This window comes from Somniosus microcephalus, chromosome 8, assembly GCF_052327205.1.
Source record: "Somniosus microcephalus isolate GS21.2 chromosome 8, FLI_Smic_1.0, whole genome shotgun sequence".
Classification (NCBI taxonomy): Eukaryota; Metazoa; Chordata; class Chondrichthyes; order Squaliformes; family Somniosidae; genus Somniosus; species Somniosus microcephalus.
In genome coordinates, this window is record NC_140994.1 from 25220189 (window position 1) to 25247778 (window position 27590).

Genomic DNA, 27590 nt, shown 5'->3' on the forward strand with positions numbered 1-27590 from the left:
CTCTGTCACAGGTGGGGCAGACGGTGGTTGAAGGGGCGGGTGGGTGGGGTGCTTGGGTTGACGTGCGCTCCTTCCGCTGCCTGCGCTTGGCTTCCGCTTGCTCCCGGCGAAGAGACTCGGTGTTCAGCACCTTTCCGGATGCTTCTCCTCCACTTTGTGCGGTCTTGGGCCAGGGATTCCCAGGTGTCGGTGGGGATGTTGCACTTTTTCAAGGAGGCTTTGAGGGTGTCCTTGAAACGTTTCCTCTGCCCACCTGGGTATTTAGCCTTTGAATACTGAGCTTGCTTGCAGCTAGCATACAACTAGCGTAGGAATGCAGCTGATGGGCACCTCCAGGCCTGAATAAGCATTATTACAGTGGAGCTCACACACCATGGTTAGATTTAGAGTTTCCTGTTAATTTTACCAGCACTCAACTGTACTTTCCCTATATAAGCCAAGACATTAAAACGTTAACGTTAAAAATGTTGCTCGAGCTTTGAATGTTTTTTGAAGCATTTTCATTGTTTTGCTGTTCTTTCTGATACGCTGCATCATTTTTTAATACCTTTTTTCTTTTGATGCTTGTTCTATTAATCATTTTGCTTATTTAAAAAAAAAAGTTTACTGGTGATAAAATATCCACACAGTATGCTCCACAGAGCAACGACGGTTACATTTATTTCAACCGCATATGTTTCAGACACAGCTCTCCCAATGGCTGTCAGTAAACTCGTCGTCCAGTGTCAAAGTGAGCCATTCAACCAGGGAGGTTATCGGTTCTATTCCACAAACGGCCTCTGCAATTTATTCATACCTAGTGACTTCTGAGAAGTGTGTGTGTGTGTGTGTGTGGACATCATGTGAAGATAGCATTAAAATTAACTATCGCTCCCACATGGTGAAATAGCCCGTCAGTACTCACTGCCTAAGTAGACAGGTAAAGAATGACCACTTAGACATGGTACTGACGTGTAACTGGTACCTGTGGAACTTTCCCTTCAGGAAAGGAGGTGAAAATTGGAGCAATTATATAAAAATACAATCTCGGCAAACCAAGCAGAGCATTGCTTTAAGAAAACTATTCATCTTTGCTCAAGAATACAAATGGAAAAATGCCATTTCATTTAAATTCTACTTTTCCACAGATATGGAACAGCCTGTACCAATAGATGGAAACACTTAGTAACATGGAAGGATTGTATTATAATCTATTTTGCACATTTGCTATGATTTCTCTATGAAATGTTTTGTAGTGACAGAGGTTTCTGCTGCCGAGAGCTCCGTATTTACTCTTTGCATGTAATTCAACAATGACTTTTTTTAAGTTACGAATTGTGCTTCTAAGTGAAAAGCTAATTAAAATTAAATAAATCCTACAAATTATAATAAAGCAAGAATTAGCAAAATCCTCGCAGTCTTTCAGAAAATGTTGGATTTTTTTTAAATGGCAGACCAGCTGGAAAATCAAACTGGCATACAATAAAACCATTTCCTCTTGTGTAAACTTCAGCACAGTAGTAGCGTTAACACACATTCACATATTTTGTACACTTAAAAATAAAATACAAGCTTCCTCAAGCTGTACTGCACTAGCCTGCTGCAAAATTACATAGAATTTACAGCACAGAAGCAAGGCATTTGGCCCAACTGGTCCTTACGAGCCTCCTCCCACCCCTCTTCTAACCCTCCCACCCCTCTTCTAACCCTATCAGCATAACCTTCTATTCCTTTCTCCGTCAAGTGCTTATCTAGCTTCCCCTTAAAAAATCTCCTGAGCTAGACAGAACTAGTTGACTGTTAAAAGCTTTAAAAAAAAAATCAACCTTAATATCATTTAAGGAGTCCTAATTTACAGAATAGACCATCAACTAGCCTGTTGAATATTGTAGCATTTTTAAGAAGTGGATGGATTGCAATTCAACAGGAGATCATAAACTTTGTGCTAAGGCTGGACGGAGGCAGAAAGTTCTGAGTAGGTGCTGTACATGTAGCTAACTAGGGTGAGCCTTTGCTCAGTCCCACCTTATGGTGAGTTCCAGGGCTCGATTTTAACTCCCCACCCCCAGCGGAAACCAGGAGGGGTAGTTAAGTGGAGCAGTGGACTTGCACTCCTTTCCCGCCCCGACCTGGGTGACTGTCATTTTAAATTGCAGGCAGCAACTGAAGCTGGCGGGGTCCTCTTTAAATATGCAGATCAGGCTTTGATGATGACATTGGGCCTAATCTGCCATTTTAACCTGAGATTGGAGCGGGGATCAGTGAGGACTTCACTGCTAGGCAAAACCTGACTGGAACAGCAGCCAAGGCCAGAAGAGGCCCAGTAAAGTCAATTTAAAAAAAAGTTTCCTTGTGGGTCTGATTTTAACAGCCGGTCAGCCACTTCTTGCCGACTTCCCAGCTGTTTGGCATGGGACGTTGGGACACAGCATGCTAATGAGACTCGGCTGTTAAAATCAGCCGAGCCTGTCTTTTGCTGCCATCCCACCCGGGAGATAAAATCGAGCCCCTCGTTTCCAAAAAGGCAGTCCCTTATTTGTCAAATGAAGTTGTCCAGTTTATGTTGAGCAATCTGTTCCATGTGTCGTCTCACAACATCGTAAAATTGAAATGCTTTTGAAACCCATCTCCACCGCACCCCCCTCCCCCCAAAAATAAAAATAAAAACTGTAATCTTCAAGAATTTAATCTTTTGGTACTACAGATGTAACTTTTATTTTTCAGTGCTGTTATGCAGAGCAGATTTTTATTATCAGTACCAGTTATAACTATTACAAACAGCAGAGTAATTATGGTCTAGTCTCATCAATCCAGGCAAAACCGTCGCAGCAAAATGTGTCATTATTAAAGTGTGGTATTGTGGATGTTTAGAAAGATTTGCTATTCTAAATCCCTGTAGATCATTCCCATCCATTGCCTTTTACAAGTTGAGCACAACCCATATATAATTCGTTCTTTTTGGAGTGTGTATATTTAATAACCCGGATCTATTTTCAGGGTCGGTATATTAATGTGGTTAGATTTAACTTTTGGCTTCCTTGTTACATTGTTTGATGCAAACTCTGAGAACATTGGGGTTTTTTTATTTAAAAAAAGGTAATAGAAGACAAAAGGCTCATTACTCTCATCAGGGATTAATCAAATTAAACCTCGAGAGATGTTTCAGTTTAGAAAAGTTAGGAGTTGTAAAACAGGGTGGTAGTTGTTGGCATACTGCTCTTTCATCTCTAGGGTCTGAACTTGGAATAAAAACAGAAAATGCTGGAAATACTCAGCAGGTCAGGCAGCATCTGTGGAGAGAGAAACAGTTAATGTTTCAGGTGGATGACCCTTCGTCAGAACTGGAAAAAGCTGGAAATGGAACAGGTTTTTAAGCAAGTGTAGGGGCAGGGAAAGAGGGGAGGGGAGGAAAGAACAAAAGGGAAGGTCTGTGATAGGATGGAAGGCAGGAGAGATTAAGAGACCAAGGGGATGATGGTGCAAGGCAAAGGGAGATGGTAAAATGGGACACGTTAAGAAACAAAAGATGGCTCTAGATGAAGTGTAAATGGCAATGACTGAATGATCGACAGCTGCCATGTGAGAGAAAAAAAGATAGGGGCAGAGGTTACGGTCTGAAATTGGATTTGGGCCAGACAATGTGATAAGTCTATCTCTGTGAGTGTAAGGTCTCTATCTAAGGGCTCTAGTGTCACTCTCGCCTCTGAGGCTGGGGCGCGGCGACATTGTTGGAAGATTAAGAACATAAATCACAGAATGAGAAGTTTGCCATATAACATACATAGAAACATAGAAGATAGGAGCAGGAGTAGGCCATTCGGCCCTGCTCTGCCATTCAACGAGATCATGGCTGATCATCCAAACCCTAGCACCCGGTCCCTACACCGACAGCCATCCCACCCAAGCCCTATCCCTGTAACCCCGTAACCCCACGTATTTAATCCCCCCTAACACTAAGGGTCAATTTTTTAAAATTTTTATCATGGTCAATCAACCTAACCCGCACATCTTTGGACTGTGGGAGGAAACCCACGCAAACACGGGGAGAATGTGCAAACTCCACACAGACAGTCACCCGAGGCCAGATTTGAACCCGGGTCCCTGGCGCTGTGAGGCAACAGTGCTAACCACTATGCCTCCTGTTACATAGAATCTACTTTTATCATGGACTTGACTCCACCCATTTAAACTCCTGAAAGAATGCTTTGAATAAATACTCCCAAATCCCCAAAACTAGTCAAACAAAACTCCAAGATATTTATTCATTCCCACATCTTCATTATTCTGCTCTCCACAACCAACATGCTAAACCCCAGTGGTAAAGAAACTGCTCCTCTGTAGAAGCTGATGGTCTCAATATAAATCAGTAATCTTTATTCAATTCTGGATTCCAAACCAGAACCAGTGATAGCTATCATCTTGATGAGCACAGCCATCATCCCCAATCTTTTCTAAACAATTACAATCAACTGGAGCTAAAGAAGAGATGGGGCTATGTCTCTGATGGGTGGTACAAATGCAACACAAGCTTGTGAATCGAGCAGAAATGGGCCCAAGATGGTTCAGGACTCCTGCATCAGAGTGCTGTGAATAGAGCTGCACATTTGTGCATGTAAAATCTCTACTGTTTTATTCCAAGAAGCATATAATAATTCATTCACCTCAGAATTCATTATATTTAAAGCAACACCATAAAAAAAGCTTTCTTATCAGTCTGAGCCTGGGAGGTGTGTGTCATGGGAGTGCATCTCAGAATTTATTTTCCTGTAATGTGATTGGGCAGAAAATTTGGCGTGGGGGGCGGTGTTGGGTGGATAGAAAGGTTTTCTGGAATATGATTGGTGAATAACAAGAGTAGAAAGTGACCAATTAGAAAGAAGAAAAATACAGATCTAGCCAATGACAAAGGTAAAAAGACCATGAGATCGAAAACTGCCTGTCGTACACCAGTCACAATGTTTAATATAGGCACAAAACTTTACGTAAGTTTTTAAAAATTCATTCATGGGATATAGGCATCGCAAGCAAGGCCAGTATTTATTGCCCTGGTTGCTCTTGAGGGAAGATGGTGGTGAGCCACCTTCTTGAAGCGCTGCAGTCCGTGTGGTGAAGGTACTCCCACAGTGCTGTTAGGGAGGGAGTTCCAGGATTTTGACCCAGCGACGATGAAGGAACGGCAATATATTTCCAAGTCAGGGTGATGTGTGACTTGGAGGGGAACTTGGAGGTGATGGTGCTCCCATGCGCCTGCAGCCCTTGTCCTTCTAGGTTGTAGAGGTCGTGAGTTTGGGAGGTGCTGTTGAAGAACAGCAGACAGATAAATAAACAAGTATATAGATAGGAAAATGAATCCTGTTCAACTGTAATTGTGTGGGACACACAAAATTGTTCAAAAACATAATTTCAGAGAAGATACATTTTTACTAAGTCCATAATAATTTGTGAAGCTTTGCTTCAAACGGATGTTTAGATTTCCAAATATTTGGACTTGCATGTAGTGCCCTTAACTAAGAATTCCATGTGATCCTCTAAATATGTACAATCAAGTCTGCACACATTCATTTTACTGATGGGCCATATGGGAATTCCATTCAACTGAGAAGCCAGGCAGTGAAATGCCATGTGCAACTTCAATTTCAATCTTTTATTCATTTAACCAATGTGTAGTTGTTAAGCTGGATACTGTTTCTCTATTAATTCACCTTGGTCCACTATTTAAAGGTAGCACAATGTAAACAGTAACAGTCAGATGTGAAGCATCTGCTCTGCAGCTGCTAGGTGATACAGGAAGCTCTCGGTTGCTGGTGGAAAGCGGCGCTCCTTCAGGATCTCCAGAGTGATCTTGGATTTCCCCCCCTCATCTGGTGCCAGTGAGGCTAAATTGGTCAATATTTCTTTTGTTTTTTGTGAAATGTCCTGAAAGGAACAATGAAAAATGGAAGTCAACACAAAGGGGAAACGAGTCTGGAATTTGTTGGCCCCGAATTCGCGGCCGGCGCCGTAGCTACGGAGTATGCCGCCGCCATCCGAACGAAATCCACACTTACCTCGAGCAAACACCCCCCCCCCTTCGAATAGTTGCTTTCAAACGCTGCAGAGTTGTGCGCAGCGTTGTGCACCACTGATCCCAGGGCCGCACCGTTGTGCGTACACGAACCTGGGATCACGTGATGCGGCGTTCCTTTCACTTCCTGACTCTTGGCCAATCAGGAAACAGGAGATTGCTGATTTGCCCACAGCTTATTTAAAATAATTTAGCAGCCAGAAATGCTATTTAATTAATAAATTACGATCAGTGCAGTAGTATTTAATACACAAACCGAGATTATAATACACAAACCTAGAATTACAGTCTCCTCTATTAGACTAACTTTTGATTAATTTAAATAATCTAAAATCGAGAGTTTAAAAGTCCGATAACATGAGGAAATCGTGAAAGTGAATTAATTCCTATCTAAATAGAAGTTGGGAAATAATTAAACCGAAACTACAAAAGCGTTTGGGCAGCAAGGACATGTGGCACAAAAAGACCCTGTTAAGAACATAAGAAATAGGAGCAGGAGTAGGCCATTCGGCCCTTCGAGCCTGCTCCGCCATTCAATGAGATCATGGCTGATCTTCTGCCTCAACTCCATTCACCAGCCCTATTGCCATATCCCTTGATGCCTTTACTAGTCAGAAATCTATCGACTTCTGTTCTGAATATACCCAATGACTGAGCCTCCACAGCCCTCTGGGGTAGAGAATTCCAAAGATTCACCACCATTTCTTCTCATCTCAGTCCTGAATGGCCTAGCCTTTATCCTGAGGCTGTGGCCCCTAGTTCTAGGCTCCCCAGCCAAGGGAAACATTCTCCCAGCATCCACCCTATCAAGCCCTGTAATAATTTTGTATGCTTCAATGAGATTCCCACTCATTCTTCTGAATTCAAGAGAATGCAGGCCTAGTTTACTTAATCTCTTCTCATACGACAGTCCCGCCATCCCAGGAATCAATCTCGTGAACCTTCGTCGCACTCCCTCTATGGTAAGTATATCCTTCCTTAGGTAAGGAGACCAAAATTGTACACAGTACTCCAGGTGTGGTCTCACCAAGGCCCTATATAATTGGAGTAAGACGTCTTTACTCCTGTACTCAAATCCTCTTGTAATGAAAGCCAGCATACCATTTGCCTTCCTAATGGCTTGCTGCACCTGCACATTCATTTTCAGTGACTCATGTACAAGGACACCAAGGTCCCTTTGAGCATCTGCATTCCTCAATCTTTCACCATTTAGGAAATACTCTGCCTTTCTGTTTTTTCTACCAAAGTGGATAACTTCACATTTATCCACATTATATTCCATCTGCCATGTTCTCGCCCACTCACTGAGCCTGTCGAGATCCCCTTGAAGTCTCTTCACAACTGACACTGCCACCTAGCTTTGTATCATCAGCAAATTTGGAAATGTTACATTTAGTCCCCTCATCCAAATCATTGATATATAGATTGTGAATAGCTGTTTTCAAACTCGAACAAATTAAAGTTTCTTTCAGAGTTTGTATCCGCTCAGACACGAACCAATGCCTAATTGTAGCCTAAACTAATACAATTTTCTCACCCCCCCCCGCCCCTCCCCTTATGCTATGTAACAGGTTCCTGCACCTGTTTTCACCAGACGTAAAACAATTTCAGGGTAATTGATGTGCAGTAGGTGGGCAATTAACCCAACTTTTCGCCAGCACGTTGACTTGAATGGGTAGGGGAAATGTGCAGCAAAGCCGATGCGCAGTCGGAATTTGACAGATCGCAAGTTCGGGATTTAGCGCATGGAAATCCCATACTTGCAGTCAATTTCAAAGACAGTATGATGCCATACCCTGAATTCAGGGCCTATTTTCACTTTTTGTTGAAATCTGCACCCTCGGCTCCCTTGATGGTTCTGCGACTGTGAGTATATCTAGTGTGTAGCCGAGTCACACAAACCAGGAACATCTTAAGTTTAATCCCCAATCAGTGCTGGAGTAGCTGATCTCAAATAGGACAATGGTTGGTGCGGCACCATTGGCCTCAGTACCCTGAACTGTGGAGAGAAAAGTCAGCATTGGCTCCTGCTCATTACCTCACGATCAGCAACCCCTCCTGGAAGTGTACATGTGTGGACTTGGTGAAGACAGACTTAGCACTGCCTATGTTGTTACCCATGCCTTAATGGCCTGGCAACACTGACCATTAAGGTTCATGTATGAATGTCAATAAGGCACAAAGACAAACTGTACCCCAGTATAAGAATCAACGCCTTCAGGAGAGGATGGGAGGAAAGAAAACTGACAAGCAAAGAATAAAGCTGCAACCTGAAGCAAACTAATTGGTTTTAACATTGATGCCTATGGCCTGGGTGGTACAGTGGGTCAGCACGTTGCCTTTTCACCTGCAGGACTGGGATTTGAATCCCATTTTAAAGATCCTACACGATGGGAGTTGAGCAGTCTTAATCTAATTCCCAATGCGTTTGAACCCTCCGCACAGAATTTGTCACTCACGCAGAGATCATTAAATAATCCACTGTGATATGGAATAATCCAAGGTTTTCAGTCAATTAATCATAAAGGAAAAACTTCTGATTCTTATCAGAGGCTTTATTTGCCTCCAATGGGAATTAAATAAATTGGGAAGAATCTATTCTGGTTTAGACTGTGCTTGCTCCCTCATAATTTCTTATCAATTGGATCCTCAACTAAAATAAAATGGTACTTGTATTGCCTCCACTCCACTGGATATTTTTTTATCATTTGTTGTCCATCCATAGTTGCCCTGAGGAGATGATGGTAGAGGGCAATAAGCATCTCATGTAAAGCAGGCTAGGTAGGGGTAGCAGGTTTACTTGCCTGAATGCTATTAGTGAATTAGTTGAGTTTTTAATGATAATCTGAGAGCTTTCATGGTTATGCTTTCTGGTTGCAGATTTATTGAATTCACCACAACACATCTTGACTTGACTTTAGATTGCTAGTTCAATACCATAACCGCTACACCAGCTGGTATACCACCATTTACTCTACGCCGCTTTTGTAAGGCTTTTCTCCTTACTTTTCTTCTTACTTTTCTCCTCATCACCTCTGCAAATTTGCTGAGATTGGGAATTTGTCAGAAGGCTTATCTTCCTCCATTCTCTAATGTTTGCAGAAAAGATATGGGTATCAAGCAAGGAAGCATTCGTGAACAGAAGGAAAAAAATACCCATGTGCAGGCAATTGTGTATACAGGGCTTAAAGAATAAAATAGGACTATGAATACACATATGAACCAACTAAGTACTAGTGAATGGAGCAATCATTAGATACTCTCCCAAGTTCTGCAGAGGAGGACATAATGGCAAATAATCACCTTAATCACTTGACCATCTGATTTCTCTGGGTCACTGGCTGACTGGACAATGAGTTGTCCAATATCCTTGTGCAGTTTACCCATCGTCATTGTCTCTATGAGAAAAAGAGTTAAACAGTTTCACATATGCCATCAAACAGTACCAATTTTATCCTGTATAAGCGGATCCCTCTGTTGTGTTGTTCATGGTGAGTCAGACAATTTATAACAGTAGGGTTATTACCAACAAAGTGTGACAGGGAAATGGTACAGGATGTGAGTGTGACACAAGAAGGGCACGCTATACATAAAACTTTTAATATATTAGTTAGATAATAGGTATAATTCCTAATTGTGTGAACATCATCACATATTGATGACACTGAGCACAAAGCTGCTGCTGTAAGTATTAAATGGACCCAATGCCCTATAGGAACAACATCACACTGAAACCAATATGCTGTAATGTTATACCAATATGTTTTTTGTATAGTATTCTTAATCCATCAACCTCAAATTGCTCCAACCACTACCAGTACCAGTGGCAGATCTGCAGTCACCAAAACTCCAGAGTTTGATTAATTTAAAATGCTCTGTCCAGAAACAATATAAGCTTGGAAGGACAAACTCTATAATTCTACTGCTGCATGAAATCTTAGTGCCAACACTGTATACAATTACAACAGTAACAACTTGCATTTATATAGCACCTTTATCATAGTAAAACGTCCCAAGGCATTTCACAGGAGCGTTATCAAACAAAGTTTGACACCGAGCCACAGAGGGAGATATTAGGGACGATGACCAAAAGCTTGGACAAAGAGGTAGGTTCTAAGGAACATCTTAAAAGAGAGAGGCAGAAAGGTTTAGGGAGGCAATTCCAGAGCTTAGGGCCTAGACAGCTGAAGGCATGACCACCAAGGTTGGAGCGATGAAAATCAGGGATGCATACGAAAGATAGAAAGAAAGACTTGCATTTATAAGGGGCCAGAATTGGAGAAGCACAGAGATCTCAGAGGGCTGTAGGACTGGAAAGGGTTATAGAGATAGGGAGGTACGAGGCCAATGTGGGATTTGAAAACTAGGATGAGAATTTTTTAATTGAGGCGTTGCCGGACCGGGAGCCAATATAGGTCAGCGAGCACAGGGGTGATGGGTGAACGGGACTACAGTGAAACAAGAACTGCACTAAAGCACGAAAGCGCCAGTGATACCTTTAGCATGTGGCGCAACAATTATCTCACTTTCTACCAGATTCACAAACACGTCGTAGATGTCTGGACGGTCAATCACCTTTAAGTCTGTGAAACCAGCTACGTAACCTGAGTGCGAAATGAAAACAACTGTTAGAACTGTTTTCAAAGTCTCTGGATGTTTACCCTCTATTATAGAGGAAACTAGTAGCGTTTGCTGCTTGATGAAGGGACACCTTACACATCCCACACTTAGTCAGAGGGATTTTCCTATCAAGTTACTGCAGTTCAAAGTGGAACTAGATATTGCAGGAGTGGCACAACAACAACAACAACAAAAAAGTTCCGGTATGTAGATTTGAAAAAAACAATATTCCTACCAGTGCAAGTCTTCAAGGCCTCTAGCTCATCTTGATTTAAATGCACATAAGGATGAAGTATTGACCAATCCTGCCTGTGCCAAATTAATGTAGGCAAAGTCCTGGAATACAATATAAAAAGGTAAAATGAATATATCTTGCATCTAGCAAACATCTGCCACACTTCTGCCACCATACACTGAAGTGTCAAACTATATTTTTTAAAAGGAGAAATAAAACCAGCTATTTCCCTCTGGTTTTCCTGGCCTCTCCGCAAGGACGAGAGTCAGGGATCTACAAGCAAATGCCAATTTACAGGACGTTCCCCAGCTATTGGCTTCTAGACGACCTCCGGATGCACCTACTTGCACCACTTCTCCATTTGGAGTGCCTCGGCATTGTCCATTAAAATCGTGGGTAAAGTGTCCAGAGATGAGTGATGGAAAGATTGTGTCAAATTCTTATGGCAGCCAAAACAGTTGGTTTAGGTGGTGTGGAATACAGAACGCAAACGCTGCGAAACACTGTGTGCCATTATTTGTCCTCTGCGTGTTGTTTTTTACCTGGTAAACTCCTGCAATGCTTCTATGCGAGGATGATAGACCACAATTCTCTTCTTTAGCATCAGTGCAGTGTACAGGATGATGGTTTCCATTCCAAACTGATTTACTACATCTAGAAAAGAAATGCATTTCATTGAAAATAAAACTTATCCGTCTGTTTTGCACCATCACCAGAAAAAAGCTTCGCTTTATACTGAGCTATTAGGCTATTTTATTCTCTAATAAAATAGCCCACTCCCCTGAAAGGAACCACTTGGTATTGCAGGTTTGATTCCCAGTCTTTGTTGAGTTATCTAGTTTCAGTGGTGGCATGAGTTGAGGCCTCAGCATTCCTGGGCAAGGGAGGGGGGTAAACATCAACTATGGTCCCCATTCCTGATTGCTGTCCATTTTCCCTTGCTGGGATATTTGCATGGGTGGATGCCTGGTGTGGACAGGACTGAGCTCATCTGTATTGTTCTCCACAGTGGAATGGTCTACCCACACTCCCTATCTAGGCTGATATATCAAGAATGGTCATGTGGATGCGATATCAGAGGGCAGCTGGTGGCCATCTACATTCAAGAGAGGCTGGGTGTAAAACAAAATAAAAAAATAAATAGTGCTTCACTATGGAAAATGGATCATCATATGTAAAATAGTCAAGTTAAACTAAAGGCAGTTCAAAAATAAACAATTTCTCTAATAAAATGTATGAGTTTAAATAAGTTTGAAGTAAATGTTCCTATTACTTGTGGTTTAATGTTAATTATAAATTGCCATTTTTGACACAATAGCTTAATATAGCAATGGTTTAAAGATCTGCTTGGCAAAAAGTGACACAGTACTGTATCTAACACATTTCAAGGTCACCACAGATCAGATATTTGCACATATAGGTGACCATATTTGCTCAGAATGAACATATTCCCATATAATCTACATTGCTTGTTGCATAAGAACAACTGGATAAAGGGAACAAGCTCTTTCCCTAAGCAACTGTCCCATGTAAGAGCTTTATCTTACCCGTGGCTCCTGGTGACTGCAGTGTTCCAGGACAACGCACCATGCCACATACCATAATGCAAGAGGAAGTGCAGACAAGGTCAAAGAGCAATATCACTGGGCTGGATTGGACCTCAACCCCACTCAACACTTTTGGAAGAGCTGGATCCTTTGTTTACGTCATAACATAAAGCATAACTTTTATGTGTTTACCTTTGATGGAACCAGCAAGATATGCCTTTTTAGCATCATAATCCTTCATCAGGAATGACCCATTCTCTTCACTTTGACAGATGCCATTGGTGAGAACAGCAATATAACCTTCCATCATCCTGGCTGGGCTACCATATTTCATGTACATCCTTCAGAAAAAAGATCAAAATTATTAGACTTAATAATTAAATTGATGAACTTTTTTCTTTGAAGAAATGTTTGTTTTTAATGAATGGAACAGTACAGAGGGACACTACTTTCTCTCATATGAAAAGGTTTCTTTTTCAAGTGAGAACCACTCTCAGGAACTCAAAGGTTCATCTTTCTAAATTGCAAAAGCCAGTTCATTTTCAGATTCAAGTTTCTGACTGAATTTGAGCTTGCTGTATACCACCAGGCAAGTGCATTTCGAGCCAATTTGTATCAATCATGCACTATCTATCTGACCAGCCAGATATTAAATACATAATTCAAAAACTCCCAATATCATTCTGTTGGACCACATAATGTAGTAGAGAGAACAAAGCAAGTGACTGTTTGGCAGGGCTGTAATACACAGCATCACAGGGTCATTGTAGAGCAACACAATAACGACCCTGTGATACTGTTGCCTAATCGTGGCAATCACTCGCTATCAATTAGTCTACAACAGACCCAGATTTGAGGTTAGGAAAAACCCCAGTGATGGAAAGCTTTGGGAACCATAGGCCCAAAGTCACTAGTTCCTCCCAGGCCTGATACATTTACCATATGCCATGTCTGAAAATACTCATATACTGAATCCTAAAATATTATTTTCTGAAAGAAATCTATCTAATTTGCATTTGAATGAATCAAATACTGTCTGCTTCCATTGTCTCCCTAGGAAGCCTGTTATATAGCTGTACCACTCGCTCACAGAAATAATGGTCCCGATATTTGCGGGGAGGGTGCGGGTGAGGCTGAGAACGGCCAAAGAACCCAGCAAGGCCGGAAAGTCCTGCTGATCTTAACGGCGGGGCCTCATTTGCATCTTGTACCTCCGCCTCCCGCCCGACAGCCGGGCAAATGGACAGCCTGGCCAACAGGTGGAAGGGTACACCAGTGAGAAGAATTCACGGCCGGGGACTCTTGGGGACAGTCCCTGGCAATCGGGAAAATGGGTGTGGAGGTCAGCAATTGGGAGGTGGGGAAGAAGGTCCGGTCGGCAATTGGGAGGTGGGGAAGAAGGTCCGGTCGGCAATTGGGAGGGGGAGAGGCCTGCGATCAGGAGGGCTGGGGGAGGGAGGCTGGAGATCAGGGCTGGGGGGAGGCTGGACGTTTCCTTGAGTGGCCTGGGGGAGCACTACTGACCAACAAGGAGTGCTGAGAGGGCCATTTACCTTGGAAGGCCGGCAGCTCCCGCCTCCATTTCACTGCCGAGTTTCACGACCCCTGGGAAACCCGTGGAGCAGCAGTTAATTTCAAGTCAGGCTCCCAGTTGCACTGTAGGAGCTCGATTTAAAAATGTTAATAAGCGGCCCACCTCTCCACGGCAGCACGCTCAGAGGCCCTGATATCCATTAGAATTTCCATATAATATAAGAGCAGGGAGGTTATGATGGAGCTGTACAAAACACTAGTTAGGCCACAGCTGGAATACTGTGTGCAGTTCTGGTCACCACACTATATGAAGGATGTGATTGCATTGGAGAGGGTGCAGAGGAGATTCACCAGGATGTTACCTGGGCTGGAGCGCTTCAGCTATGAGGAGAGACTGGACAGGCTGGGGTTGTTTTCCTTAGAGCAGAGAAGGCTGAGGGGGGACCTGATTGAGGTGTACAAAATTATGAGGGGCATAGATAGGGTAGATAGAAAGGAACTTTTCCCCTTAGTAGAGGGGTCAATAACCAGGGGGCATAGTTTCAAGGTAAGGGGCAGGAGGTTTAGAGGGGGCTTGAAGAAAAACTTTTTCACCCAGAGGGTGGTTGGAATCTGGAACTCACTGCCTGAAAGGCTGGTAGAGGCAGGAACCCTCACAACATTCAAGAAGCATTTAGATGAGCACATGAAACGCCATAGCATACAAGGCTATGGACCAAGTGCTGGAAAATGGGATTAGAATAGATAGGGCTTGATGGCCGGCGTGGACACGATGGGCTGAAGGGCCTCTTTCTGTGCTGTATAACTCTATGACTCATTGCCGGGGCAGTGGGTGCATGAGCGACATATTGGGGTTGGGCCTTTCACTGTTTAACCACCCCACACCCAATCCTCTCCCACCCATCGTGGGTGTTAATACTGAGGCCAATGTTTCCGCAGATTAGTTGTGAATTTATCCGATTTCAAGCGCAGGCATGTCCTGCCCAATATTTATCCCTTAACCAACATCACTAAAACAGATTATTTTGGTCATTATCTCATTGCTGTTTTTAGGACTTTGTTGTGTGCAAATTGACTGGCATGTTTCCTACATTACAACAGTGACAACACTTAAGAAAATACTTCATTAGCTGTAACATGTTTTGGGATGTCCTGAGGTCGTGAAAGGTGCTATATAAATGCCAGTTCTCTCTCTCTCTCACTAAGCAGTGAACTTATCAACTGAGCCACCTGAGGAAGCTGCTTAAATGTAAGTTATTTTTTTCTTTGCATATAAACTGGTAATTCATGCTAATGTTTAGCCTTGACCCACTGAGTATATTAACTATACCCAGCAAAGTAGGATATTGCTGCATAGGCAACACTCACACAGATCCACAAAGTCTATAATATAATTACAGGAACAGTAGCATAGTGGCTATTTTAATGAACGAGTAATCCACAGGCCTGGACTAATGATCCAGAGACGTGAGTTCAAATCCCACCACGACAGCTGGGGAATTTAAATTCAGTTCATTAAATAAAGCTGGAATAAAAAGCTAGTATCAGTAATAGTGACCATGAAACTATCGGATTTTCATAGAAACCCATCTTGTTCACTAATGTCCTTTAGGGAAGGAAATCTGCCGTCCTTACCTGGTCTGGCCTATATGTGACTCCAGACCCACAGCAATGTGGTTGACTCTTAACTGCCCTCTGAAATGGCCTAGCAAGCCACTCGGTTGTAACAAACCGCTACGAAAAACAATAAGAATAAAACCGGACCTCGACCCCGTCTACGGACAGACCCACCAGAGTTGGTGGTACAGTCGGGAGGGAGTGGCCCTGGGAGTTCTCAACATTGATTCCGGACCCCATGAAGTCTCATGGCTTCATGTCAAGCATGGGCAAGGAAACCTCCTGCTGATTACCACCGACCACCCTCCCTCAGCTGATGAATCAGTCCTCCATGTTGAACACCACTTGGAAGAAGCACTGAGAGTAGCACGGGCACAAAATGTACTCTGGGTGGGGGACTTCAATGTCCATCACCAAGAGTGGCTCGGTAGAACCACTACTGACCGAGCAGGCAGAGTCCTGAAGGACATAACTGCCAGTCTGGGCCTGCAACAGGTGCTGAGAGAACCAACATGAGGGAAAAACCTACTTGACCTCGTCCTCACCAATCTACCTGTCACAGATGCATCTGTCCATGACAGCATTGGTAGCAGTGACCACCGCACAGTCATTGTGGAAACGACGTCCCATCTTCACACTGAGGACACCCTCCATCGTGTTGTGTAGCACTACCACCATGCTAAATGGGATAGATTCACAACAGATCTAGAAACCCAAAACTGGGCATCCATGAGGCGCTGTGGGCCATCAGCAGCAGCAGAATTGTATTCCATCACAATCTGTAACCTCATGGCCTGGCATATCCCTCACTCTACCATTACCATCAAGCCAGGGAACCAACCCTGGTTCAATAAGGAGTGTAAAGAGCATGCCAGGAGCAGCACCAGGCGTAGCTAAAAATGAGGTGCCAACCTGGGGAAGCTGCAACACAGGACTACATGCATGCTAAACAGCAGCAGCAGCATGCTATAGACAGGGCTAAGCGATCCCACAATCAACAGATCAGATCAAAGCTCTGCTGTCCTGCCACATCCAATCGTGAATGGTGGTGGACAATTAAACAACTAACGGGAGGAGGAGGCTCCATGACTATCCTCATCCTCATCCTCAATGATGGCGGAGCCCAGCACGTGAGTGCAAAAGACAAGGCTAAAGCGTTTGCAACCATCTTCAGACAGAACTTCCGAGTGGATGATCCATATTGGCCTCCTCCTGAAGTCCCCACCATCACAGAAGCCAGTCTTCAGCCAATTCGATTCATTCCACTTGATATCAAGAAACGGCTGAGCGCACTGGATACAGCAAAGGCTATGGGCCCCGACAATATCCTGGCTGTCGTGCTGAAGACTTGTGCTCCAGAACTAGCCGCGCCTCTAGCCAAGCTGTTCCAGTACAGCTACAACACTGGCATCTACCCAACAATGTGGAAAACTGCCCAGGTATGTCCTGTCCACAAAGAGCAGAACAAATCTAATCTGTCCAATTACTGCCCAATCAGTCTACTCTCAATCATCAGCAAAGTGATGGAAGGTGTTGTCAATAGTGCTATCAAGCGACACTTACTCACCGATGCTCAGTTTGGGTTCCGCCAGGACCACTCAGCTTCAGAGCTCATTACAGCCTTGGTCCAAACATGGACAAAAGAGCTGAATTCTATAGGTGAGATGAGAGTGACTGCCCTTGACATTAAGGCAGCATTTGACCGATTGTGGCAACAAGGAGCCCTAGTAAAACTGAACTCAATGGAAATCAGGGAGAAAACTCTCCACTGGCTGGAGTCATACCAAGCACAAAGGAAGATGGTTGTGGTTGTTGGAGGTCAATCATCTCAGCCCCAGAACATCGCTGCAGGAGTTCCTCAGGGCAGTGTCCTAGGCCCAACCATCTTCAGCTGCTTCATCAATGACCTTCCCACCATCATAAGGTCAGAAGTGGGGATGTTTGCTGATGACTGCACATTGTTCAGTGCCATTCGCAACTCCTCAGATAATGAAGCCATCCATGCCCGCATGAAACAAGACCTGGACAGCATTCAAGCTTGGGCTGATAAGTGGCAAGTAACATTCGCGCCACAAAAGTGCCAGGCAATGACTATCTCCAACAAGTGAGAGTCTAACCACCGCCCCTTGACATTCAATGGCATTAACATCGCCAAATCCCCCACCATCAACATCCTGGGGGTCACCATTGACCAGAAACTTAACTGGACCAGCCACATAAATACTGTGGCAACAAGAGCAGGTCAGAGGCTGGGTATTCTGTGGCGAGTGTCTCACCTCCTGACTCCCCAAAGTCTTTCCACCATCTACAAGGCACAAGTCAGGAGTGTGATGGAATATTCTCCACTTGCCTGGATGAGTGCAGCTCCAACAACACTCAAGAAGCTCGACACCATCCAAAGCAGCCTGCTTGATTGGCACCCCATTCACCACCTTAAACATTCACTCCCTCCACCACCGGCATACCGTGGCTGCAGTGTGTACCATCTACAAGATGCACTGCAGCAACTCGCCAAGGATTCTTCGGTAGCAACTCCCAAAGACACGACCTCTACCACCTAGAAGGACCAGGGCAGCAGGCGCATGGGAACAGCATCACCTCCAAGTTCCCCTCCAAGTCACACACCATCCTGACTTGGAAATATATCGCCGTTCCTTCATTGTCACTGGGTCAAAATCCTGGCACTCCCTCCCTAACAGCACTGTGGGAGTACCTTCACCACATGGACTGCAGCAGTTCAAGAGGGCGGCTCACCACCACCTTCGCAAGGGCAATTAGGGATGGACAATAAATGCTGGCCTTGCCAGCGATGCCCACGTCCCACAAACAATTTTTTTTTTTAAGTTCTCGCTCTCTCACTAAGCAGTGAACTTATCAACTGAGCCACCTGAGGAAGCTGCTTTTTTGTGCCTATAAACTGATAATTCATGCTTATTTTTAGCCTTGACCCATTGCGTATATTAACTGTGCCCAGCAAAGTAGGATATTGCTGCATATGCAACACTCATACAGATCCACAAAGTCTATGATATAATGTCCAGAATTATCTCAGAATTAGAAACTTACCTACACAGTACTCTCCCAAATGATGCATATTTCTCTGGGTTAAAGTCTTTGGCGGTTAGTACTAAAGAAAAATGGGTCACCTATGGTAAGAATGAAGAAGAGAATATCAACAATGTTTCACGCCCATCATTGTCAGAGGTTAGACTTACACATTTATTTCAATCCTCATGTTCTGTGCAAAATAGGAGAATGGAATTTGAGAGTGAAAGCTAATTGTTGCTGTGACATAACAAATTTCTCCATATTTACATTGCCATATTACATAGTATTTACAGCACAGCACAGAAACAGGCCATTCGGCCAAACAGGTCCATGCCAGTGTTCGTTAGAAATATTCCCAACTTAGTTGGGATGTTCATCCCATTGACAGAATTCCCTTACTCAGCCTCTGAATAGAAGGAACAAGTAATATTTCCATTATCCAAATCTTCATTCAAGGCCTCTCAGAATTGTTGCTCTGTTCAAGGTGAAAATATTAACCAGTTTTTTTCGTAAGTCACCAGCATTTGTGCATGAGTGAATGGAAAACTTAGCTCCACATATCAATGTCACTAGGATCTATCATGTGCATTTTGCTTGAGAACCCCACATCCTATTGATCGTCAAGACTGCCTATTTCTACATCTGCAACATCACCAGCCTCCACCTTATTCACCTTATCCAACTGCCACTGAAACCTTTATTCATGTGTTTGCCACCTTCATGTTTGACTTCTCCAAGGCTCTCCTCTCCGGTTCCCGAACACCACCCTTCATTAATTCCAACTCATTCAAAACTCAACCTGCACGAAGTCCACTTTTCTTATCAACCTCCTCTATGTGTGTTCAGTTTGACTTTTTGCATGCTCTTTAGAAAGAGTTCTAACATAGTAAATTCTATACCTTTGTGTTCCTTTGAATAGCAAACATACACTAATAATCTAGGATCATGAAACATAAAGTCAGTCAGTTTGACTGACAGAGCAGTTCTGTTAATCAGCTGGATTATGTCCTGGTAAAGCAGAAGGACACCAAAGACCATTGTTGTAAGAATGCCTCCGCCCTGCTGTAACACAAAGCAGCCTTCCGAAAACACCTTAGTAAGGGCCTAATTGTTACTATGTTCACAAGAGTACCTTACTTGCTTCCTCTCCAAAAGTATACTATTAAAAAAAAGAAAAGTTGCCCCTTATATGTAAGCCTTCTCTCTTCTAGTTAGTTTGTGAAAATCAAAGGCATTATTAATGATCAAATTCTCAACTTTGCTGAAAAATGGGCTGTTTCTCGGAGTTATTCATGTAAAAAGGATTTTGTTTTTCTCTATGCTGTAAGCTAGTTTTTTCTCATCCCCACATCGAAACTACATTGGCACCAAGGGGGAAGATTTCCTCTGTGTACCATACGTAACAACGTTTATAAAGAACAGGTTTACGATTTATTACACATTATGTACTGAGGAAATCTCCCCTCTCCCCAAGAGGTTGAGTGGACAATTTATTCCCAGGTCTCTAGTAATTCCATTCTTTAACCAGCTTCTAGGACAGGCACCAGTGTGGTGTGGGTTGGGTGACTCTCCGAAATTCCCTCCCTCTCATCCCGTGGTGAACTCTACCTTATATGCATTCAATGTCTCCCCTGAGTGACAACGACAGTGTCCCGGTATGTGGCCCACGGAGAATGAGAGTGAGGGAAAAAAGGAGAAAGTTTGCCCTCATATTAAAACAAATCAAGAAAGTATTATGTACCTTTGACAATGCAGTGGGATCCTGGACTTGTGTGGTTGTGATATAATACCAGGTTCTCCTGAACTGGCCAAAGACAAAGGTGTGAAGGACATCATTTTCACCAGTAAGGCAGCATTTCCTTAAAAGCAGCTCTCGGAGTTCTGCTGTGACGGTAGGGTAGCACCACACCCACAGTGCATCACCATTTGTGTCTTTTTCTAAGTAGGAAGGACATTCACTGTGAGAGTGTGAAGGAGCAGTGTTGAAGTTATAAAGATGTCTTTAAAACAGGATTGACTGTGTCAGGAAATTAGCCTTTAACCCAGCAGTTCCTCCCTCTCCATTGGTACGCCTTTAAAAATCATTGTTGCAAAGAACGAAATGCAAGTGTCAATGGTCTGAGGACTCCCTTGGAAGAATGACTGAATATAGTGAAAGGACCCAATTAACATACACAACTGTGCTGAGGCAGCCTGTTTAATGACTATTTCTACTTAAATTAATCTAGCTCCCCTTACACTGTCAGGCTCAGTATCTCTTGCTATTTGACATCTCTGATGTCCTTGACTATGAGCAGTAGCTACAAAATCTGAACACACACAAACATGAATTTGTATTTGAACAATTACAGTATTAGCATTGAGCTACAATATTGGGCCAGAAATTCGGGTCCCCATGGGTGAGTACGCGCTGGGTACTCACGCGTAGGCCCAATGAAAGTGCCGGTTTCGTGCATGCACTGCGCATGCGCGAGAAACCGGAACTTCCGTTCCCTTAAAGGAAGGGGTTCACAGGTCGAACGCGTGCGCCGGAGAAGCAGCGCGTACGCCTGGAACTTCCGTTTTTTTTGCAGGTTTCTCCGGGAGGGTAAGTCTCCAGCAGCTACGCTTTTAAAAAGCAGTCGCAAGACCTGCTTTTAACAAGGTAAGTGGTGAATTAAGTAAAATTAAAACATTTTTTCCACAGGTTTATTATTTTTAAATATTTTAAAGAAAGGTAAGTTTATTTTTAGCCCCGTTAGAAAATGTAATTAATTTTTTCAAAAATTTAAATTATTGTTTAACATAGTTATTTTATGTAATTTATAGTTATTTTTAAAATGTGTTGTTTTTTAATTTACTTGAAGTTTTAGTTATGTTTTGGGGCTGATCTCTAATTCATGGATTTGACAGCTCTTCCTGTCAAATCTATGAACAGAGATTCCCTGCTACGATTGGCTCTCCATGGCCCACGTGATCCCAGGGGACGCTTCGAACTAACTGCACCCCTGGAATACGCAAGCACTGCGCGCCGGCAGTTGGAGCAGGCCCAGGATCGGAATCCCATGCAGGCCCACAGCACAACGGCCGGTGCGCTAGGTAAGTGCAGGTCGGGGGCTTGCACCCGCGGGAAGCCTCCGACCCGAATTTCTGGGCCAATAGCAATTCTATTGCAAATAATCTTCCAATGTAGTTTTTTATCAATTGGTTTGAATATTGGCCTGGAAATTGCAGTCGGAGGCTTGCCACCGGCGTACGCCTCCGAACCGAAAAAAAAATACAAACTTACCTGGTGTCTCCCAAGCTTCGGTCCTGGGCCTCCGGGCGTACGCCTGCATAAAGACCCACAGATCCCGGGGCGCATGTAGTTCGCAAGCGTCCCTGGAATCACGTGGGCCAGGCCAACCAATCAAAAAGGGGGATTCCTATGATGCTTGCGGGGATTCCATTTACGTACGGAATCCCCATGAGCATAAAATAAATCACCTAATAAAATTTCACACCATTTAAATAAAAATAAATGATCACATGTTCAAAATTAATTCAAAGACCCTTTAATTAAACATTTAAAATAAAAATTTATTTTTTGAAAAATAAATTTAAACATTTTAAAACGGAACAAAATTTACCGAAACTAATTGTTAATGTATGTGTATGTTTAAATCATTTAAAAAATTTTACTTTAACATTTATTTTAACCCTTACACTGGTAATTGCCAGGCGTAAGAGTTTCATGGGAAACTTGACAGATCGCAAGTTCCAGATTTTCGCCCATGAGCAGCGCATGCGAAGCCATTTCGAAGGCTTCTGACAGCGTACGCGCACCGTAATTTCTGGGCCATTATATTTGATTTCGAAATAACAACAAAAAATGCTGGAAAAACTCAGCAGGCCAGGCAACATCCGTGGAGAGAGAAACAGAGTCAACGTTTCTGGTCGAAACCCTTCGGTCCTGTCGAAGGGTTTTGACCTGAAACGTTAACTCTGTTTCTCTCTCCACGGATGTTGCCTGGCCTGCTGAGTTTTTCCAGCATTTTCTGTTGCTATTTCGGATTTCCAGCATCCGCAGTATTTTGCTATCATATTTAATTTCGATGTGGGGTGGGCGGGCAGGGGATTTAAAAAGCTTTGGGTAGAAATTGCACTCTTTAAGGGCGGTGATGCTAAACGAATCATGCAGCACTGTACAATTTCTGGGGGTGGGGGGAAACATCAAATGAACCGAACGAGTGCCCCTCCACGAATGAGTGGGCAGTTTTTAGTAACTGTCGAGGCGAATCTGACCATGACTGCCTAATTTTCTCTGCAAAGCAGTTAGTTCTGTAAAGTTGCATGAGCAGGCCCTCAGTCCTCGGCACAAGCTGCATCATGTGGCCGAACGGGGAAATACGGAAATCCAATCTCCAACATGTACATGTTTGCAATGTACCAACCGCTTCGCTGTAGATAGAAAACGCTTGCTGAGCACATATGCAAACGTGTTTATATTTGAATAATAAAATCCACGGGATTTAATCTGCATTAAACGGGATCTTTTGGGATCCTTCTACATAAGGATGACAATACAACAGAGAGAGAGAGACAGGCCGAAGCAGCTGGAAATTGCAAACCTTAAAACACCGGACAAGCGTCTAACACTGGGCACAGTCTTAGAACAGAGGAAGAGTCATTGCAGCATACTAATCCAACGCAGGTTCCCTGTGTGCTGTCTGCAGATTCTTACCGACCAGCCCCACGCTCAGCATCAGAGGCGTCTCAGCCATTGTCTGTCTGCCCAGCTCTGCTCGCCTGCAGCTCAGCAACCACAACCTCCTGGTAGCAGATCAGTGGGGAAACACTGCCTCTGAAAGAAGTCTTCAGCAGGAGTGGGACAAGAAATCACTGTGGACGAAAAGTGAAAATGCAACTGTTACTGTACGTTGCATTATAACTTACTGTAACTATCACAGTGCAGCCACTGATAAAATGTAACCAGTAGTAATGTGACTAGTAAGAATAATGTAACAACTATTGCTGTCAATTATTTTTTTAACTATTACCGGTTTTGTCACTTTATCGCTACTATCATTAATGTAGATCTTACTGCAACTGTTACTCATTAACTGCTTTATTTCAGAAGCAGTAATTTTCCGCCTAAAGTGCAAAGAACACTTCCTCACTGTTATCTTTCAGGACCTCTGGTGTCCCAGATAAAAACCGCCCGCTGCCACTGACCAGCTTTCTGAGTGATTGTGCAAGAACTGTGAGGACCGTATGGGGGCGTGCAAGGAATGACACACTGCACACGTCCAAGGGGTGTTGTCTTCATGAAATAAGGATTTGGTAAACTTTTTGTTTGCAAACTCACAATGTAAATAGAAATGAAGCATGCAATTGTGCCAGTAAAAACCAGGAAATGCTGAAAATGCACACCAGAACATAGGATAAAGCAGACCCTTTGTGAGAACGGCCACTGCATATCATAACATTGCAACAAATGTGTCACACAGCGATTCTCTCTGCCAAAACGAGCTGTGACAAAAATAGTGTCCTTTAAAACATCAATGTAATAACATGCAACTTTTTTTTTGCATATTGTCTCCTAACAACACCAATTTGGAATGACCAGTGAAAAAAAAACAATAAGCAGAGCTGAGAACTCTTAAGGATTTCCATGGTCTCCTCATGCCTGCCACATCTTCTTCAGAAATGCTGTCATCCATTTAAAAAAATACAAAAATTGGTCATCAGCTTGTGTAGTAAGTGGATGGGTTAAATACCCTCTTGTGCACTTATCCCAGGTGATCTGTCACCATTGTATTAATGTTGGTGTTCTGGGTTGCGGGTACAATGTAAATGTCCAGATTCTAGACACCAGAAAGTGGTCAGTCTAAAATAACACACAATTTGGACAGGAGTCATATACCTCATTAAAACCCCTGACTCCCCTCAGTGTGACAGTTTGAACACACCTGTCCTATCCCATAGGATTTGGGTAAATGAAGTACAAAAAATATCACAAGATCTATACAAAATTATCAAGATTGATGTAAAACTATTTACTGGGGAAAACCATTACAGATACTTCAAGATTTAATGCAGCAATATTTGAGCATTTCCCCAGTGTGGAAGTTACATTAAGACCAAGCACCAACAGTCTCTCATGCATTCACTCCCTCTGAAGCAGACTTTAACTGGTAACAGTAATGCACGTTCATATAAAGGGCTAAAAGTGCTGAAATCATCATATTATTTTAAAAACATAACATTGATATTCCAAAATGGCATTCAACGGCATTACCATCACCAAATCCCCCACCATCAACATCCTGGGGGTCACCATTGACCAGAAACTTAACTGGACCAGCCACATAAATACTGTGGCAACAAGAGCAGGCCAGAGGCTAGGTATTCTGCGGCGAGTGTCTCACCTCCTGACTCCCCAAAGCCTTTCCACCATCTACAAGGCACAAGTCAGGAGTGTGATGGAATAATCTTCACTTACCTAGGTGAGTGCAGCTCCAACAACACTCAAGGAGCTCGACACCATCCAAGACAAAGCAGCCCGCTTGATTGGCACCCCATCCACCATCTTAAACATTCACACCCTCCACCACCAGCTTATCTACAAGATGCACTGCAGCAACTCACCAAGGATTCTTCGGCAGCACCTCCCAAACCCACGACCCCTACCACGAGAAGGACATGGGCAGCAGGCGCATGGGAACACCACCACCTCCAAGTTCTCTTCCAAGTCACACACCATCCTGACTTGGAAATATATCGCCTTTCCTTCATCGTTGCTGGGTCAAAATCCTGGAACTCCCTCCCTAACAGCACTGTGGGAGTACTTTCACCACATGGACTGCAGTGGTTTAAGAAGGTAGCTCACCACCACCTTCTCGAGGGCAACTAGGGATGGGCAATAAATGCTGGCCTTGCCAGCGATGCCCACATCCCATGAACAAATTTAAAAAAAACTACTCCATAATATCTTACACAAGAATTAGAGATTATTACAAACTATTTAAATTCAAGCCATCGATTGTGATAATTTTAAGAAAACAAATTTTTCGCACCTTTTTGTATATTAAAGGGATATTATATTACTGAAAATAAATGTTTTGCAAACTTGTCTACAACTTTTTAAAAATTCATTCTCGGGATGTATACGAGACCGGCATTTATTGCTCATCCCTAGTTGCTCTGAAAGATGGTGGTGTGTGTCTTCTTGAAACACTGAAGTCCGTGTAGTATTCCTTATAGTAGTTTGATACAACTGAGTGGCTTACTAGGCAGTTATGAATCAACCACATTGGTGTGGGACTGGAATCACATATATTCCAAACCAGATAAGGACACCAAGTTTTTTTCCCTAAAGGACATTAGTTAACCACTTTTACTGATACCAGCTTTTTATTTCCAGATTTATTAAAAAAACTGAATTCATATTCTCATACTGCCATGTTGGACATTTGAACTCACATTCTCTGGATTATTAGTCCAGTAACATAACCACTACACTACCATACCCATGCAATATGGAATGGCAGGAAACATGTTATTATTTTTGCTTGAGAAGTCAAGCATAATAAAAATGAGATATTAAAAAAAGTTTAATGCTTTTTGTGAAGATAGTGCCGCCTGGTTATAATTATATTATTTTAAAATGACAGTTCTAATATTTAGTGCAGAAGTTTTTGTTGATTTGTAATCCATAGAGTGTTTCATAATCACAATATATTTTGGTGCATGCAAAAATATGTATACTTCTTCTTAAGCAGTCCCTCGGAGCCGAGGGACTGCTTAAAATGAGTCCACAGGTGACTGATGAGTCCAATGCGGGACCTACAGTCTCTGTCACAGGTGGGGCAGACGGTGGTTGAAGGGGTGGGTGGGTGGGGTGCTCGGGTTGACGTGCGCTCCTTGCGCTGCCTGCGCTTGGCTTCCGCTTGCTCCCGATGAAGAGACTCGAGGTGTTCAGCGCCTTCACGGATGCTTCTCCTCCACTTTGTGCAGTCTAGGGCCAGGGATTCCCAGGTGTCGATGGGGATGTTACACTTTTTCAGTTGCTTCAATGCACTAACTATATGCAATATTAATACTATTGTTATATAAATATCGCCAAATGAATATATCGCCATTCCTTACATAGCTTATCACACCTGTTAAGCATCACTCATTAGAAATAGCAATACAATTTAGGTTTGTATAACGCAGATCGAACAGAATGAGATAAATTAAGGGGAATGGGGAACTGAAAGAATGCTCGAAGAATTACATTTTTTAAGAGACTTTTGATGGAAGTGAGAACAGTGGTGAGATGGCATGGTTGAGGGAGAGAATTTCAGAGGGTAGGGGCACAGTGACCGAAGGGTCAGCGACTGGTGGTAGAGTGGAGAATAAACAGTCAGAGGAACAGAGGGGTCCTGAGAGGACTCCTGCCTATTTTGACGCATGAAAAGACTTGCATTTATATCGCGCCTTTCACGACCACCGGACGTCCCAATGACGCTTTACAACCAATGAAGTACTTTTTGAAGTGTAGTCAGTGCTGTAATGTAGGAAACGCGGCAGCCAATTTTTTGCACTCAGCAAGCTCCCACAAACAGCAATGTGACAACGGCCAGATAATCTGTTTTCGTTATGTTGATTGAGGGATAAATATTGGCCAGGACACCGGGGATAACTCCACCGAAATAGTGGCATGGGATCTTTTGTGTCCACCTGAGAGAGCAGTTGGGGCTTCGGATTTTCTCATCCGAAAGACGGCGCCTCCGACAGTGCGGCGCTCCCTCAGCACCGCCCTGGAGTACCAGCCTCGATTTCTTTTTTTCCTGCTCAAGTCTCTGGAGTGGGACTTGAACCCACAAGCATGACACTATTTTAATTTTTTTTTTTAAAGATTGCAATTTGTGTCACTCTTTTTCTGGTGCGAAACTGGCTGTGGAGATCCTCTGCAGTCCACAGAGTGCTGGTGCACATCAGA

The 27590-nt window shown here is 43.3% G+C and overlaps 1 protein-coding gene across 4 annotated transcripts; it reads right to left on the reverse strand.

Moving 5' to 3' along the window:
• Positions 1 to 2647: 2647 nt before the first annotated feature.
• Positions 2648 to 27570, reverse strand: dennd10 (DENN domain containing 10). Of its 4 annotated transcripts, none has more exons than XM_085994390.1 (11): positions 27329 to 27570; positions 23346 to 23503; positions 20385 to 20581; positions 18662 to 18741; positions 12638 to 12786; positions 11441 to 11552; positions 10899 to 10999; positions 10540 to 10647; positions 9347 to 9441; positions 5682 to 5895; positions 2648 to 5275 (listed from the first exon to the last, which is right to left on the reverse strand). In XM_085994390.1, exons 2-10 carry the CDS (start codon positions 23383 to 23385, stop codon positions 5725 to 5727), a joined length of 1053 nt encoding a protein of 350 aa, XP_085850516.1. In that variant the 5' UTR covers positions 23386 to 23503; positions 27329 to 27570; the 3' UTR covers positions 2648 to 5275; positions 5682 to 5724. The 4 variants fall into 4 exon arrangements, with proteins under 4 accessions (XP_085850516.1, XP_085850512.1, XP_085850513.1 ...); XM_085994386.1 differs by lacking the exon at positions 27329 to 27570 and adding an exon at positions 23782 to 23871; XM_085994387.1 differs by lacking the exon at positions 27329 to 27570 and adding an exon at positions 23706 to 23792.
• Positions 27571 to 27590: the final 20 nt, after the last annotated feature.

Coding starts and splice junctions, on each gene's coding strand:
- dennd10 (XM_085994390.1), bottom strand. CDS start 23,385: ATGGCTGAGACGCCTCTGATGCTGAGCGTGGGGCTGGTCG. Junction 20,582..23,345: donor GCTGAGCGTGGGGCTGGTCG/GTAAGAATCTGC, acceptor CTTCCTACTTAG/AAAAAGACACAAATGGTGAT. Junction 10,648..10,898: donor GGCCTTGAAGACTTGCACTG/GTAGGAATATTG, acceptor TTTCGCACTCAG/GTTACGTAGCTGGTTTCACA.